The 18,061-nt window shown below is 39.2% G+C and overlaps 1 protein-coding gene and 3 pseudogenes across 1 annotated transcript; 2 read left to right on the forward strand and 2 right to left on the reverse strand.

Moving 5' to 3' along the window:
- Positions 1-98: 98 nt before the first annotated feature.
- LOC137745376 (uncharacterized) lies at positions 99-4,297 on the reverse strand. The gene is made up of 3 exons (XM_068485324.1): positions 4,066-4,297; positions 764-3,294; positions 99-668 (listed from the first exon to the last, which is right to left on the reverse strand). The coding sequence occupies exons 2-3, from the start codon at positions 3,278-3,280 to the stop codon at positions 390-392; spliced, it is 2,796 nt and encodes a 931-aa protein (XP_068341425.1). The 5' UTR covers positions 3,281-3,294; positions 4,066-4,297; the 3' UTR covers positions 99-389.
- Positions 4,298-7,863: 3,566 nt separating this feature from the next.
- Positions 7,864-8,634, forward strand: LOC137744291 (7-deoxyloganetic acid glucosyltransferase-like; annotated as a pseudogene).
- An 879-nt stretch (positions 8,635-9,513) lies between these two features.
- Positions 9,514-12,095, forward strand: LOC137744292 (7-deoxyloganetic acid glucosyltransferase-like; annotated as a pseudogene).
- Positions 12,096-13,476: 1,381 nt separating this feature from the next.
- On the reverse strand, positions 13,477-17,101 carry LOC137744293 (7-deoxyloganetic acid glucosyltransferase-like; annotated as a pseudogene).
- Positions 17,102-18,061: the final 960 nt, after the last annotated feature.

Here is an 18,061-nt window from a genome sequence, read left to right on the forward strand (position 1 = left end):
ATCTAAAAACTAATAATAAACAAGGATGCGTAAGGATGAGACGAGGAACGGCTTGAAGTCTGATGACGTCATCTAAACAGAACTGGTTAGCATGGAGAATTTGTACTATCATATCTGAAATGCCCTAGCATAGGCGTATTTACACCATCATTTCGAAGAACGGTTTTTGAGTTTTTCCCTTTACACATGGTAATGCAGTAAAACCAGCACAAAAAGAGCAACGGCCGTGCTCATACATGTTTTCTGTAACAACATGCAAGTCTCCCCAAAAATTTGAGCATCCATGGATTCACACGACAAATGGTTTGTTGGCTACGAGATGTTTCCTGATGTGTTTGAAACCATCGATTGTTGGACTCGAACAGCAAAAAGGATTTCCTCGGACAAAGCTAGACCCTCTCAACAGCGGACAGGGGTGGATTTGTAGCATACTTTGCCGGCCCTGTTACCTGGATTCCATTACTTTGATTCAAATTTGGTTCCTGGAAATCTTTCGCTTCTGTCACGTTATTAACTTCTGAAAGATCTGATGGTTTGCAACTGCTGATTACGACAACACAGATGAAGAACGCTTGTAACAAAGAAAGTGACGTGTTGAATTCAACCGAGTAGTTTCCATCCTTCCCTGGTGCCAAACTGAAAATTGGCCTGTTCTCCTGAGCTCCCTCCTGAAATGAAAAACAAAATCAACATGTAAATTGGCTAAAACACCACCATCAAATGTGTAATATTGACAGTGATTTGCAGAAACCAAAAATCATACCTCAGCAAATAGTTCAAAAGTATCCGGAAAAGGGTAACATGCGGAGGATGTTTTCGGAATCTGACAGCATTTGTTCTGGTTGGAGAGAACACGCAGCTTACAATCAACATCCCAGCCTCCACAATCACATAACCCACCAGATTTCCAACGGTCAAGTAATGGTGAAGGTGCTCCTTTGTTCGGTGAGCTATGGACTCCACCTGGAAGTATGACTATAGTACTATCTTCCCAGCTGTAAGAGCAGATATCCTCGGATGAATCTTTGGCGCAGCCCTTCTTCTCCATAACTTCCTCGTCACGCTGCTGTTCAGAATGGCTCAAGTCTTTCCTAGGTAACTTGACAACAGCAGCAGCAAGCTCTACATGTGATACGACGCTTGGTGATTCTAGATCTGCTTGTGTTAGATCAACACCTAACATAACAGCCTCTCTTACCACACACTTGCTTAAGTCCTGCCCGTTAACATCAGATAAGTCGGAGCTAGAAACTTTCATTTGAGCAACAGCGTTGTAGGCATAGCGACAACTTTTGCCTTTACTTCCTTGACTCATCCAGCCACCATTTTTTCTCTTGGCTTCATTAATAGAGTAAAATGTAAAATACTGGCAGAAGTCATCCTTCCCAGATGATAAATTCTTCATGGTTGCCGCAAAACAGTTGATGTTGTCAACCCAAAACTTAAACAAAGGAAGTCCATTCTTGATTGTTATTTGCAAAGATGCTTTAACCCATGATGCCTCAGCCTTCAGATTCTGTAATGACTCGCTGATATTAATTGGCTTGGGGACGAAGGAATTAAAAAGTGATTTCGGGGGTCTAACAGCTTCAGCAGAATGGTGTAGATTTGCCTCCTTGTGCTTTAAAATTGGGTCTAGTAACCTTCTTAACGGGCTTGACCTAGCTCGGTTATGAGTACTCGCTTTCTCTCTGTTTGGATTATCTGGACAATCAGAAGTTCCAGATCTCACAGGACCTGATTTGACTGTCATATATGTGGAACTTAACTGCGGAATATCTGAACTTTCCTTAAAACTTAAACTTCTACCAAGCCGTTCTAAGCTGAAGTTAAACCGGCGATTGGGGGTTGGGCTTCTGCCTTTTCTAGTTGCTAGCTCAGCATCTTCTTGATCCAATGTTTTTGAAGTATCAAAACTTGAACGAGTAAGCATTTTCTCTGAACTGTTCTTCTGTACAAATTTATCTTCATATAGGAGGTCTTGTGTTTCATTTGAGCATCGGCGCATGTGAGCTGGGACAAAGTTAAGCCCTGCACTCTTACCGTTGATTGAGCTATTTGGCACCATGTTTGATCCTGTATTAGTGTCAACTACAGAAGGCAAGGGGCATGAGTGTGGAGCTTCAGAAGGAACTTCAGAACAGAGTTCTGCAAAGTCCATCTCCTTGGTAGAAAAGTCTCCCGAGAAGCTGATCTTATCAGGTTCTGTCATACACTCATCCCCTGATGCACTTGGCTGTGAAAGCTGGAGGACCTCCGGAAAGTCATTTTGGGGCAGTTCCTTTGATGGAGAGAGAACAACGGTATTCTCTGCAGCAGGGCAGTGTTGATGAGCTGTGCTGATGTCTGATTTGTGCAATTCTTCCACCCTATTCTCAGTTTTATCATTACAAGCAATTGTCTTTCCCTTTGAATTCAGCGAGGCATTATAACTTCTGAATCTAGGCGATGGAGCTCCCTTTTCCGTAGTGATTCTTTGATCATTATTTTTCTTCTTGATATCTGATTCTGTTTCCATAGCTCGACCATCCCCCGTGCCCACCTTGTCCTTTGGACCAAATGACACTCCATATTTTTTCAAGTTTGCTGCTGCATTCCCCATTTCTGAAGGGAATTTCTTATCTGAATATTTTCCCTTCCCCTTATCAAGCATCATATCTGAGTGATTTCTTCCAAGAGACCTGGGAAAGGATATCTTTTTCTGCCCATGAATGGCATTCTTTGAAGCAGTTTTGGAGTCCTGGAAGCGCATATCTTTACGGACAGATGGTTTGACACCCTGCGAAAGGCCGTTCTTTTGAGACGACTTGACACTAGAACGCGAAGAGGGTTGCTCAGCATTTGTCCCATTGCGAACTACAACAGATGATGTAGATGATCCAATAGCCCTTTCCAAGGATGACCCGCCGCTAACTTTTTCAGGAAAAGGCTTCTGCTTGTACTTCCATTTCTCTAGTCGACCCCAATCCAAAACCCCAACATTCAAAACCTTCTCTTGGATTTTTTCTCCTCTCGCAGGGCGTTGAAGATAACCGGGCAAGTTTGACATGTGCCTGACCAGCTCATCAACTTTAGCTGCATCATTCCCCTTCCCATTTCGACTTCCCGAAAACTTTTCTTGGCCCACAGCATCATCACCTGCATCTTTTCTTGCTTTACAATGCACATCATTCTGCTGCAAACCAACACCAGTTCTCACTTTCGCCTTCTCTACATGTCTTGTTCTTCGACTGGTTTGGCGCTGCACAACATTGTCTTGCAGTTTTGAGGTACTTCCCATATCTTCAGCAGGTTCTACAAAGCCAGTATTTAGACATCAATCAGACTGCATTATAACTCTCGAGCTTCACTTTCACATATTACCGACAAAACCATTGCGAAAATTTGCCAGGATCTAAAATTCGGCTGAAAGACTACGGTATTAAGAACAATTTTGTTTGAAGAATCGCAATTGGATGGCAGTTATACAGCGAAGAATGATATCACATTCCAATTTTGTCACAAATTATACAGATTAAGAACAAAATAAGAGAACTATGTAAAAGGAAATATAGTTATTTCATGAAACTCTGATTTCATCTTAAAAATATGAAATTTCCAAGATTAAATGCAAGATCAAAGCACATGAATGCCACATTGAAAGCAAGAAACTCATAGATCTAACAAAGCTCACACAGAAAGGAACAAACTTCAATCCTTTGTTTTCTGTTTGGTTGCAATGAAAATGTAGGAAAATGCGAAACGCGCAAGAACCAAGCTAAAGCTTTTTACTTTCGCAAGTTTCCAATCACGAGCAACGACATGTCAAGCAAAAACAATTCCTCGTCCTTTATTTTCCTTCCACTTTCTCGGCAACCAAACAGAGCACAAAATACACAAAAAAATCCAAACGGAATGACATGTTTCACAACGAGCTTTCTAGAAACGAAAGAAAGCACAAGTTCCTTTCACAACGAGACGCATTCTCCGAAACGCGTCGTTTCCGACACAGATCCGAAACGTAACAAAAAAGAGTAAAAAAACCGCGAAGCAACGTAGATTATATAAGCAAAGAAAAAATTTTACCGCCAGAAGAAAAAAGCCGCGAACGCCGCCGCTGTAGCGGTTTCGGTTCAATCGGCCGTTGTTGGGATCTGCCTGCTTGCGAAAGGCTGCGTTTTCGTTCCGCCGGAGGCGGAGGAGGCGAGCATTCAGAGGAGAGAGAGGACAGAGACAAATCTGCAACGTTCACACTGTCACTGTGCTTTTGCTGACTCTTGTCAGTCTGAGCTAGAGAGAGAAAGAGGGGGAGTGAGAAAAAGAGGGGGAGGGTTTTTCGATCGGACGGCTGATATGGAGCGAAGAGTGCGTATGTATGAGGCGGTGATGTTGAAGGGGGGTCACATCATCGTAGGGGCAGGTGGCTATCGGGGGTCCCACAAGGAGACTTCTTACCTTATCACAGATCCCTAAGAAATGTGTGGGCCCCGAAAATTTCCCTTGGCTATGTCAGCGGCCTCTCTAATTGGAGGTGGGCTCATGGCTTTAGGCACCTGGCCTATGACTAGGATTACGACAATGTTTGGGATTTTTCTTCATTTGTTTTGGTTTTATTCGGATTTAAGGTTCCTTAACTTGGACTTAACCTTTGTTGTTTTTCTTTCCCTTATCCACCCAAAGTATACATATCCATTTGTATATATGTTGTCCTAGAAACCATCAAACCAAGATAAAGTTACCATGGTCTCATTTTGGTTGATTTATATCGGATAAAATATGAATTTGGTTCATTCTGATTTAGCTTAAGTCTTAAATTATGCATCAAAATGTAATGTAAGAGTTGGGGGTACGGTAAACTCAGCCAAAATATGACACCCAAGAGGTCTGGCGTGCACAATTCAAGATTTGATTGGACGATTGGGCGAAGCCTAGCTTCTTTCTTTCTTGCCTCTTTTTGAATACTCATTTACTCAGAGTGAATTCTTTTGCGTAGGAATCTAACCAAGCGAAGAAAATTCTATTAGAGAATAGATTATGCTCCTGTGAAAATGACTACTCGTTACGAAGAGGAAAGAAGTACAACTAATACTAAGGTAAACAAAAGGAATAACCTATCCAATCAATAAAAAAAAAATTCAATTTTGTTAATCTCAAAGGTATAGATGATTGTTTGAACAGATGGCTGAAAACCTAAGTCGTTGAGGGGTTTTAGGATAGAAGTTCAGTTTAGGCCTTACTTTACACATCAGGTTTAGTGTAGGTCTCAAATTACAAATCGAGTTCAATTTAGACTTTAAATTACACAATGTAACGTCCAAATTTAGATGAGTTCGAATTACTCAATTTGGTTTGATTTGGTTCTGCCATTTCTCTTCATAAGCAATTAAGGAAATATTACATGCATCAAATATGGATTAACCCTGAGAGACATAGAAAGAGAGAGAGATCACGTCAATTTCGCATAACATAAGAGTAAAAAATAATAACAATTAAGAATAAAATTTAAGGAAGAAATTTGATTTGGTTTTGGCTGTCTCAAATAGGTTTTGAACCCAACTTAATCTAAAATTTCACCTTATAATGTAAAAACCAAACTAAATTGCTCGGATTAATTCGTCGATTTACGCTCCTTCAACCATCCCAACAATCTTTTGCCCATGACCTTATAATCAAAGAGAGTTATGAGAACTGATTTTTGCACTTTCATTTTTTTCTTATACGCTTCTCGTTTCTAGTCTTAAAATTAAGTAAATAAAACAATAAGAATAGTTAACAAAAACAAGAGAATGAATGATACAGTGTGGATTAGACAAAGTCTTTGATTAATGAATCCCAATATATTCGCAGTATGACCGTGATCATGAAAGAAGCAGGTTCCCTGTGAATGGCTTGACCTTCCATTATTCATGCCTCAAATTTCAACACTGTCACAGGCATGGACCACGCCCTACTAATACAATACTCGACAAGAGTAAAACCCTACCTCAATTAAAATGCGTGAAAAAAAAAAAACTTGGACCCATTTCATTTCATTTTCCGGGATTATTTCCATTTCTTTGTGGCTTCTCCTTGTCCTATTCCAATTTGGGCTTACACTTTCAGTTTCTTATTTTGCATTCATTTTCTCGTATCTTCAATTACTAGTTTGAGTGATGCTATCCACGTACATTATTTTACTTTTTACACATTTTTCTCAAATTTCGATAGTTTGATTGAATGAATTGAAAAAGATTAAATGACAGAAATTAACAAAAATGTATGAGACGTAAAAATGGATGTATGAATAGTATCATCCATTAGTTTTAGCTGGAAAAAGCAAAAATGAGCACGGAAGGAGAAAATAAAGGTGTAAAAATCAAGTATTTCTTCCGATGAACTTTACTATGTGGGCGATCTTTACATTTTTGATTTGCTATTTGCCCTTTTGTGCGTAGTGAAACAAGACCTCTGTGTCTATGATTAAAGGGAAAAGACAAAAAGCATAACTTAAAGTGAAAAGCTGAAATAAAAACACAAGGACCACAAAAGCTTCTTCTAACTCCAAGCTACTCTTGCCTTCTTAGGCTTTTGGTTTGCAGATTTGGCAAAATATTATGCGAGGAGGAAATGAACCAAAACATATGCTCAGTTCATCAGTTTTCTTCCATAGTATGTATTACTAAGTGGTCTAGAAAATTAACGATTAAATTTTGAAGGAGAGATTTATTGAATTTTGGCAACGGCACATTAAACTCATACCACTAGGTATTATGTAACATTGTAGCCCTATATTCATATAACCAACCTCCTATTCAGTATTCAAATTGCCACTTAGTACTATGGTTTAGTAGTATTCATCTTCACTTGTAAGTGAGAGATCTTAAGTTAGATTTTCGCCAAAGGCGAATTTGAACCACATTATTGCTAGTTCATTGTTAGGTTTAGCCCACTGCTCCACCCCTTAATATAGATAATACCGTTTGTCAAAAAAAAAAAAATCACCAATTGTTGAGTTGAGAGGATGTAATGCTTAAGATAATTAAGAAATCTTTCATGAGTTTATGAGAAGTTGGCAAACGTTTTTTGTTACTAATTGATTTTGAATAAAACGTATAACTTTCATAATGGTACGTGAAAGCACTTAACACATGTTTCACATCATTCAAGTTATAATTCATGTTTTAGGCTCGATATTTTGCTACACGTAAGGTGTGTGAGGAGATAATAATAAACGGAAGCAGCCTCTCTCCTAATTTGTTTCCTAACCTACCAAAACCAACAAATGTAAATAGGTGTTGAGCACTTGCATAATAGCGTGGGTTCGGTGACTAATCTAACAAAATCTATCGTTTGACAAAAAAAAAAAGTAAATAGAGGAATTTCTTTTGTAAAAGAAACAAACAAGAGTTTCTGGATTCTTGCACACAGTCTTCTTCCTTTTATCCATATATTTGTTGCATGTGTTTTTGGTGATAAGTATGTATTTCCGTGATGAATGTATACACAGTATATATATTCATCGAACACAAGCTGCGTGGAGTAGTTTTGGTATTTTATGGGTTTGGATTTATTTTGTTTTAATTATGTTGTGCAATAGGCACGGATTTAAAAAATAAAAATAAAATAATTATCTAACGGACCTATGGTTTGACAATAATGTTATATACTAGCTAAGATCATTTTCCATTAGGACAAAATTCTCTTGGTGAAAGCATTTTTATGTTAAACAAATCTCTGAAAAGTTACAAATGCTCTTGTTAGTGCAAAAAAAAAAAAAGCGAGTTCACAATGATATTTTGAAATGTTAAAAATAATTCCTATGTGAAACTGGTTTTTACTAGTTCAGATGTATTTTGTATCCTTGCTAGTATGCTGTACCAGTGTTTTTTGAGCTGAACACGATATATGTATGCTTCTCGTGTTGAAAGAGATCAGGATATGGATCAGCCGATTAGGGACATTCCAGGGATGGAAGGTCTTCTGCGACGAAGGGATCTACCGAGTTTTTGCAGAATGCCTATTGACCGCCCAACTTTTAAATTTTTCATGGAGGAAATTGAGGCCATTACTCGCGTCTCTGCGATCATACTCAACACCTTTGACGACCTAGAACCCTTAATACTCTCCCAGATCGCCACTTGCTTTCCCAAAATTTACACCTTAGGCCCTTTCCACGCCCTTCTCAAATCTCGCGTGGGAGACGATCTATCATCCTCCGTTTCCTCCTTGCGCCACGAAGACCGACGTTGCATGGCGTGGCTCGACTCCCAACAGTTGGGGTCCGTTATTTTCGTCAGCTTTGGGAGTTTGGCAAAAGCTGAGACGCGTCCAGTTACTAGAGTTTTGGCACGGTTTGATCAACAGTGGTAAGCCTTTTCTGTGGCTAGTGCGGGAGTTCCGATGCTTTGTTGGCCACAATTAGCAGACCAACAGGTGAATAGTAGATGGGTTAGTGAAGGTTGGAAGATCGGGCTCGAGCTGAAGGACACGTATGATAAGTCTACGGTGGAGAAGGTGGTAAGAGCATCGATGGAAGAGGGTGATCGAAGAGAGCCGATTTTCAAGTCAGTGGATAATTTTGCAAAGTTGGCTTGCCATGATATTAGTGAAGATGGCTCTTCGTATAAAAACCTGGAAAAACTTATGGAAGACTTAAATTAAAAAATTGTAATGTGAAAATCATCAAAGAAATTGAATACGCGAAAATGTCCCTCACCTTTGCTTGACGAAATATTACATTTAGCCTGACGAAATATGAACCCTAAACCCTAAGCCACAAAGGAAAAGGAGAAGTGACCAACAAAATATTTAATAAATTGGGGTTTGCCTGGCGAAATGGTTCGTTGGGCCAAGTTACGTTCATCGACAAACAGGATTTCTATTGGGCAAAAGATGGCACAACACGTGCCAATTTTTTTTCTTTGGCACGAAAACTTTGCCCAACGAAGGTTGCGTTGTCTGTCAAACATGTTCACCGTAAATTTCTAGAAAAAAAAAAACCAAAATGTTGACCCATTTTGCCCAACCAAAATTTTTATTCCATCGGGTAATGTTTCTTTGCCCGATGAAAAATAATTCCTCGGGCAGAACTTCCTTGTGCAAATGCTAATTTCTGGTAGTGGGAGATTCGAACAAGAAATCTCGAACAATGAGATCAGATGTCAAAATTAAAAAACGTCTCCCTGACTCGTTCAATGTCAATCCACGTCAAAAATATTGTTTTGGTTGGACTTCTTCCTTGCTGCCTTTTCTATCCAATTCAGCATTCACTCGGCATTTGGTTGGTCGGGTGGAGATACTCTAACACGCATTTGACAAGCAGATTGTATGCATTGTGATTGTATTATTAATACACTACTTTTCTCTGGTAAAAAAAAAAAATGCATCAATTTTTTGAGAAAGGACCCCTATAGATTGCAACGTTATAATGACACAATCTAAGAGTTATAACTAAAGTGACAACCCTTTAAATCTATAAAAAGCCATGCTTATCAGATAAATTCTTGCAGAAGAAAAACTCTCTCCCATCTATGTGGCTAGATCGATCGAGATACAATGAAGAGGATGGAGCAAACACACGTCCTATTATTTCCCTTCCCATCACAAGGCCACTTCACTCCGATGCTGAACTTGGCACAGCTGCTTTGCCACATTGGCATCTTAGGGTCAGCCTTGAGAATTTGGGGACCTTAGGCGAGCATTCGAAGTGGGACTCTAAAATTCTCTGATCTCCGGTTTTTTGTATATTGATTTGTATAAAAAGAAAATCGCTAAATACATAAAAAGTTCAATTTTCACATCAAATATCATTAAAAATTAATATCAAAAGAAGATAAATACACAAACATTATTTAAACATTACACGATTCATGTTTTTAGACACAAATGTACTAAATGTTTGCAGTCAAGAGTTTAAGATTGAGAGTGAAGAATAATAAAACTTGATGATCAAGAGAGTAAATAATAATAAACTTGATTGACGAGTATAATAAATTCAACGCCAATTGTTTCTCTTGTGTTTTTTTTTTCCTTCTAAAATCAACATCACACTAACAAATTGAATATTAAAATAATCCATTTAATAAAAAGTTATTGAAAAGAAATATATAAAATTCAAAGTTTTGATTACCTTAAAGTTCAATCTTTAAGACCATATGATAGTTGGTTTAAACATTCAATAGAAATGGAGAAAATGGAAAGTTAGTTCAAACATTCGATAGAAATGGAGAGAATGAGAAGTTGAAAGAAAAAAGATTGCAAAGAGACTTGAGTTTTATAACTTTATATGCATTCACCCCAAAGAAAAATGAAGCCAACATTTCCACTGTACTAACAAATGACTTATGATATTTCTTACTTTTTTTTTTTTTTTTTTTTTTTTTTTTTTTATATGTTAATTATAGAATATAAATTATTTTTGAAAGCCCCTCTGAAGTGGGGGCCGTAGACGGGCGCCTACTTGGGCTACCCTCAGGACTGGCCCAGACATCCACGTCACCTTTCTCACCACCGACTACACTCACCGCCGCCTCAGCCAACGCCAGGCTCTCTCCGCCCGATTCCCATCTCTCTGCTTTGATGTCTATCCCCGACGGCCTCCCACTCGATCATTCGCGCAATGGTAACCCCATAATCACCGTCGTGCCCACCCTCAGGTCTATAACGAAGTCACTTTTGCGTGACATGCTCATCTCCCTAACCAAAAACAAGAAGGACGACGACGAGTCGTGTAACTCTAGTACTGTCAGTCGTCCTCCTGCTTTGAGCTGTGTGATAACAGATGATATTATGAGCTTCACAATCGACGTGGCAGAGGAGCTGGGGATTCCCACAATGGCTCTGCGCACCATCAGCGCTTGTGGCATCTGCACTTATTCCTACGTTCCTGGCCTCATTCAACAAGGTCAGCTTCCCTTTGGAGGTATGCTTCTTCTCTCTTTATCTAATAGTATTATTCATTATTTCACTCCAATTTTTGTTTTCTGAGAGATCAAATTCCTAAAGTTATTTCAAAGAAAGGCAAACATGTCTAACAGACAGAAAATTCGAACTTTTTATTCTATACTTATTTTTACTCACATGTATTCTTTTATGGGAAAAATCTCTTACAAACATCCATGGAATTGTTCACCCTTCTCATTCATTTACACCCTCTACTTCTAAACCTCTACTCATACACCAACATAACAAAAGGTATCATTTTAATTCCTTTGACCGACAAATGAGGACATGGAAAAGATGGTTAGCGGAATTCCGGGGATGGACGATCTTTACGATACAAAGATCTACCAAGTTTTTGCAGACTTCCAATGGATGACCCAACTTTTAGATTCATGGTAGAGGAGATTCAGGCCCTCCCTCGAGTTTCTGCTCTCCTACTCAACACCTTTGACGACCTCGATGCTTCAATCCTCCCCCACATTGCCCTTTGCTTTCCCCAAATTTACACCATCAGCCCTATCCATGCTCTCCTCAAATCTCACGTTGGAGACGATTTATCATCCTCTGCCGCCTCTTTGTGTCACGAAGACCGTTGTTGCATGGCATGGCTTGACTCCCAACGGTTAGGATCAGTTATTTTTGTCTCCTTTGGAAGCTTAACGAAGATGACACGTGGTCAGTTATTAGAGCGTTGGCACGGCCTGGTCAATAGTGGCAAGCAGTTTCTGTTGGTGTTACGGCCGGATATGATTGATGATGAAGAAAGAGAAGCGGGCGTGATTCCGGCGAAGCTTGATGTGGGTCCTAAACAAAGAGGGTTTATAGTGGAATGGGCTCCACGAGAAGAGGATTTGGCCCATGAGGCTGCGGGTGGATTTTTGACCCACAGCGGGTGGAACTCGACAATGGAAGGAATTTGGGTGGGAGTTCCAATGCTTTGTTCGCCACAAATTGCAGACCAGCCGATCATAAGTAGATTGGTTGGTGAGGTTTGGAAGATTGGGTTTGATATGAAGGACAAATATGATAGGATTACGGTGGAGAAGATGGTAAGGACATTGATGGAAGAAGGTGATCAAAGAGAGGAGATTTTGGAGTCAGTGAAGAAGTTTGTGAAATTGGCTCGTCTTGCTGTCAGTGAAGGTGGGATTTCGTACAACCTAGAGAAACTTATTCACAACCTTACAAACATGTGAATTTTGTGATGTAATTGTTTTCTCGGATTCAGTGTTTAAAACATTGGTATCGGTGGAAATATTGATATGCAAATTTATTGAAATACCGATGGAGATATCAATACCAATGTCGATATTGATTGCCTTCGATGAAAATGATGAAAATTTGCTCAAAAAAATGAAAATTTAAGGTTACTATTTAGGGAATGTCATATGAAGCCATAACATATATATGAATCATAAATTAATGATTAGATTGTGTAAAATAAAGTATGTGATATGTGCGAAGGAAACTTCTTTCTAATGCTAAGTAATAAAATAAACCATTTCACTAAAACGAATAAATTATACTAATTTAATTGAAATTTTCATCTTGAAACCCCAGATTGTATAGATGAAAACTCAAAAATAATTCATGTTAAAAGAGGGAATAAAAGATATACATCATTCATTAATGATTAGGCTTCACACACCCCACACCCCCCCGGGCCCCCCAATTTCCATATCGTCCCTTAAATTTTTGGATATTTCCACGGAAATATCGAGCATATTCAGGATATTTCAAACACTACTCGCATCACACTTAGGTATTGGTTGAGTTGTGGACTACGGTGGGAAGTTGGAGGTGCTCTTTTTTCCTTTTAGGGTTTTTTTTGTACAATTTTTCCTTTTACGGTAGCATTAGTGGAGTAAGTTGTTTGTCCATTTATTTTAGATTTTGTTTTATATATTTATTTATTTATTTTTGGGAATTGTTATTGGCACTCTAAAAATCTTATTTTGCACTCCAAATTTTCTATAATTTGAAAGAAAAATACACTTGTGAAGAGTGTAGAATGAGAGTGCTAATAACAGTTCCCTTATTTTTTTTCGAAATATTATATTCATACACCCCAAATTACTTTCCCTACACTTTTTTAGTTTTTTTAATATTTTTTATATTCTACGCACCATAAACACTTGATAGAAAAATATTAAAAAATTAAAAGGATGTGGGGAAGTAATTTTGAGTTTGTGATATAATCTCTTATTTTGGAGAAAATTTTCATTGTGACCGGAACACCGGTGGTACACCACGTGCTTTTATATAAGTGGTGGAAAACTTTATTTTTTAAGTTATTAACTTTTAGCACACATATCCCACAATTTGTATAGTGTCACATGCTGTATAATCCCGTCTTCCGCTCATACTGAAAAATCTCTCCTCATTTTGAGCAAAATCTAATCTAACCATAAAAAGATGAATTCGAATACAAGTGTCAATGGAAGAGGGCGCGATTACAACAAAGTTTTAAACTTAACCTAAACTGAGTTTTTAATTTCATGAAGCAATCATACATGGCATCCACAAACGTGTCAATACATAAAAACTTCACCAACAACGATTTCGCATCACGATTTTTTAATTTAAGTCTTCAATAAGTTTTTCCATGTTTTTATACGAAGAGCCATCTTCGCTAACAGCATGGCGAGCCAACATAGCAAAATTATCCACTGACTTGAAAATCAGCTGTCTCCGATCACCTTCTTCCATCAATGTTCTCACCATCTTCTCCACCTTAGACCTTTCGCATGTGTCCTTCATATCGAGCCTGATCTTCCAACCTTCACCAACCCATCTACTATTCACCCGTTGGTCCGCTAATTGGGGCCAACAAAGCATCGGAACTCCCGCCCAGATGCCCTCAACAGTCGAGTTCCAGCCGCCGTGAGTCAAAAACCCTCCGACAGCTTTGTGGGCCAGTACCTCTTCCTGGGGGACCCACTCCGCTATAAACCCGCTTTCTTTAGTACCATTCTCTAACTCCACCGGAGTTGCATGCTCCTCTTGCTCACTCGAAAGCATGTCCGATCGCACTACCCACAAAAAAGGCTTGCCACTGTTGATTAAACCGTGCCATAACTCTAGTCCATGGACATGTATCAGCTTTGCCAAACTCCCAAAGCTGACGAAAATAACGGACCCCAACTGTTGGGAGTCGAGCCACGCCATGCAACGTCGGTCTTCGTGGCGCAAGGAGGAAACTGAGGATGGTACATCGTCTCCCGCGCGAGATTTGAGAAGGGCATGGAAAGGGCCTAAGGTGTAAATTTTGGGAAAGTGGCGATCTGGAAGAGTATTAAGGGCTCTAGATCGTCGAAGGTGTGAGAGCAGAGGCTCGAGTGATGGCCTCAAATTCCTCCATGAAAAATTTAAAAATTGGACGGTCGACTGGCATTTTGCAGATAGTCGGTATATCCCGTCGTCGCAGAAGACCTTCTGATGAGTCAATATTATATTACATATTTTATCCTATTTTTAGTATAATTTGGTAATTATTTTGGTAGAATTTTGATATTTTGCTTTATATTTTCAACATACGACATTCGAATTCCTTTGGAGCGAAATGTGATCAAGCGGACGAATTTTGGAGTAATTCAAATTGGAGGATGTTCGTGTGTCTTTTGGCTTGTTCGTATCAAAATTTGGGATTTTTCTACTAAGCGGTTATTTTCTGGTGATATATTAAAGAAGCAGTGCGCATTGCTGGAAATTGATGTTTCTGGGCTTGAATTGCGTTTTTAGAGCCCAAGATGACCTCAGATGAGTTCGTGGCCTTTTGGAGAAGTGATCAGAAAGCTTTAAATCCAACTATTTTGGGCCAGTTTTGGAGCTGATTTGAGTTCAAAACGTGGCTGTGCAGATTTTTGGGCGAATTAGTTGAATATAATTATGTTGATTTTAAGTATGAATATGCGTAACTAATTTTCTTTTGCTAGGGCGAAGCCTTGAGTTTTAGCATGAATATGTAGTTTTTATTTAATTACTTATGATATTATGCATGCATATTTTGAATTGTTAATCTTTTCTTTTTTCTCTTTTTTTCCTTCTCGAAAAGCCTTGCACCATACATTATATTGTATATATCTATACACAAAAAGGGATACATTACATAGGGTTACAACTTAGGCTTACAACAAGTGATTCATGAAGGTAGGTTTTTCTCTCACAAACCAAGCAAAACCCTAGCTTCTCTCATCTCCCACCCAATTGTTCTTCTCCTTTGGTCCAGTAGGACCTTCCTCCCCATAAAGCTCAACTGGAAACTCTCCAATCTGTGCTTAAACACCAAAGGCAAGACATTGATAACCTTATCAAGCTGAGTTCTTGAATTGTACACTATTGTTGGACCCCAATCTCTCATAAACTGCAGCCAATCCGGCTCACTCACAACCCCGTCTCCAAGATACTCGGCTGCAACAATCTCATACCGAATGCTTGAATCCACAGATAAGTTGCTGCGAGCAGCATCGTTCCTTATTCCGATGCCTAGCTTGTCTGACCCCTGAAGGTAAGTCCCAGGATGAGGGTAGCTCGCGTGTTCATTTTTGGATGAGTAGACAATGGCTTTGTTCCCGTCTGTGTACTCCAAATCATATGCATCCACCCATTTGCCACCGCTGTGCTCCGAGAAGTATATGCTCTGGACCTCTCCAGAAAAGTTGCAGATGCAGAGTGTGAAATTCTCCCAGTCACCGACATGCTGTCCGATCTTGCTAAGAGGGAAGTATATACTTTGAATTATTAATCACTATGCTTTAAACTGTCTTTGTGTCTTAATGATTCACGACCATTAGGATGTTTAGATAAGTAATTGGATGCAATTCGGTTGGAATACCACCGGGGAATTGAGTATTGCTTTTTGTGATTAATAGTTGTAATTTAACCTATGATGAATACTGCACTGCATCCTAGGGATTGCATGGTTTTTCAAAGGTTTACAAAGCGTAATGATTCATGCATGTTTATATTTGATCTGAATACCACAGATGCATTGCATGTTTGATATACGTTCTAGCTTGAATACTACAAGTAGAATATGCATTAGGAAAACCTAACCTTCAAAGTTGCATAGGTAATTCATAAGTAATTAGTAAACATACATAGGATTTGTTAAGGGGATGGCGGAACCCTAGTGCTTTTCCAAATTTGTTTCTTTGAAACTTTTTCTTTTTGATTTGTTTCCTTTTTAATTGGTTATTAGTTGTTTTCCATAATTTACTTTTAATAAAATTCATTTTTATTGCTCTTAAATTCAAAATCAACCTTTTTCAATCTTTGTTTGCAATTAATTAACTAAGATTTTGGTTTTGCATAAATTGTTTTAAATAATTCCAGCGGAAAACGACCTTACTTGAGCCGTTTATGCTACAACTACCTTATTCTCTTGCAAATATTTTGTGTGATTTTAACCTCTTTGCGCAGGTAACTAAAAATCCTATCACCTTCCATCCCTTGAATATCCCTAATCGGCTGATCCATGTCCTCATCTGTTTCAACACCAGAAGCATATACATGTACATAGTGTTCATCAGCTCAAAAAACACATGTACAGTATACTAGCAAGAATTGAAAATAAGAGCGACAGATATCACCATAAGAATTTTGTGAAAATCAGATTTCTATGAAATTAAAGTTTTATAAGAAAGAAACGAAGGGTGATGGTGATCACCTTGGAAGGGAAGCTGGCCTTGTTGAATGAGGTTGGGGATGCACGAACTACACCAGAAGCTGCAAACGCTTGTTGTGGGGAGGGCAAGTACGGGAATTCCCACCTCTGCGACGTCAATCGCGAAACACATCATCCCATCTATTATGACACAACTCAAAGGAGGATGGCGAGTGGTGGTGGCGCCATAGGACTCATTATCCTTTTTGGGAGGAGTGGCTTGGTTACGGACCTTAGCGACGAGACGATGTCGTCTATGGGGTGAATGGTGCGGGGGTGGTCCGGTGGGAGGCCATCGGGTATGGACTCGAAGTGGAGGGTTGGGAAGTGGGCGGAGAGGGCACGGCGTTGGGTGAGGAGACGGTGGTTGTGCTCCGTACTGAGTAAGGTGACGTGGATGCCAGCGTGGCATAGCAGCTGCGCAAAGCTTAGCATCGGAGTGATGTGGCCTTGTGCTGGGAACGGCAACAATAGTACGTGTGCAACGGATTCAGATTGCTCCACCTCCATCGACCCTAATCCAGTGGTCGTCGTCATGGCATTGTTGGTGTGTTGGCCCTTTTCATTAGCTCCATTTCTTGCATGTGACTGAAGGATTTGGTGGTGCCAAATCGTGCACGTGACTAAAGGATTTGGTGCCAAATCGTGAAATATGCAAATATGTTTGTATTCTATAATTGTAGCTTTTTAAAATGCTTAGAAAGTTTAAGAGCTTTAATATTAGTTATATTGTGTGGCAGCTTTCGTGCCACGAAATTGCTTGGAAACAAATCATACTATACTCGTAGCACATGTATGAAAATAACTTGCTCACCAAATATCTTAGAAGCAGTATTGTCTCTCGCTCCAATATTGAATTTGAATACAGGTCTCTTAAGGCTTTGCTTTCTTTGTGTTCGATGTCTTATTCGGTTTTGCTTCATTGTGATTGTGGTAGCGAATTTCCGTTATCTTCAATCTTGATAAAAATGTACCTACAAAACAATCAATACTTTTGATGAAAAAAACCTATGCCTCACACGCCCATAAGGTGGGGTTAGGGGCTCAATTGATCTTCGATGCCTAAGTTGGTTCCTCACTAATATATTGAGATAATGGTGCAAGTATCCCTAATTGACTGAAATAGAGATTACTTACTTGGATGGAGTCAATATTCAATTGGGAACGTATTAAAGATGAGATTTAGTAATTAATATTTATCTTTAATGCCTTTGACTTTTCCTTGCTATGGGCAAGTGAGCAGTAGTTGTATTCAGCTTCTTGGACCTTCAGGGTGCTGAGCTGCGCGTGAGAGTATTTGAGAAGTCCGTTTAATGAGGGCAATCTTGTATTTCTTGAGCAAAACGTGTCTTCTAGGCTTTTGAGATTATTTTAGGCTTCACAAATGCCCCCACACCTATTGGGTTGCATGAAGGAAAAGGACAGTAGATGTAGAAGTCCCAATCTGCCTCCCCAGTTTGATGTAGATCTCCTTCTTTGACTTGGAGATACTCTTCT

This window comes from Pyrus communis, chromosome 9, assembly GCF_963583255.1.
Source record: "Pyrus communis chromosome 9, drPyrComm1.1, whole genome shotgun sequence".
Classification (NCBI taxonomy): Eukaryota; Viridiplantae; Streptophyta; class Magnoliopsida; order Rosales; family Rosaceae; genus Pyrus; species Pyrus communis.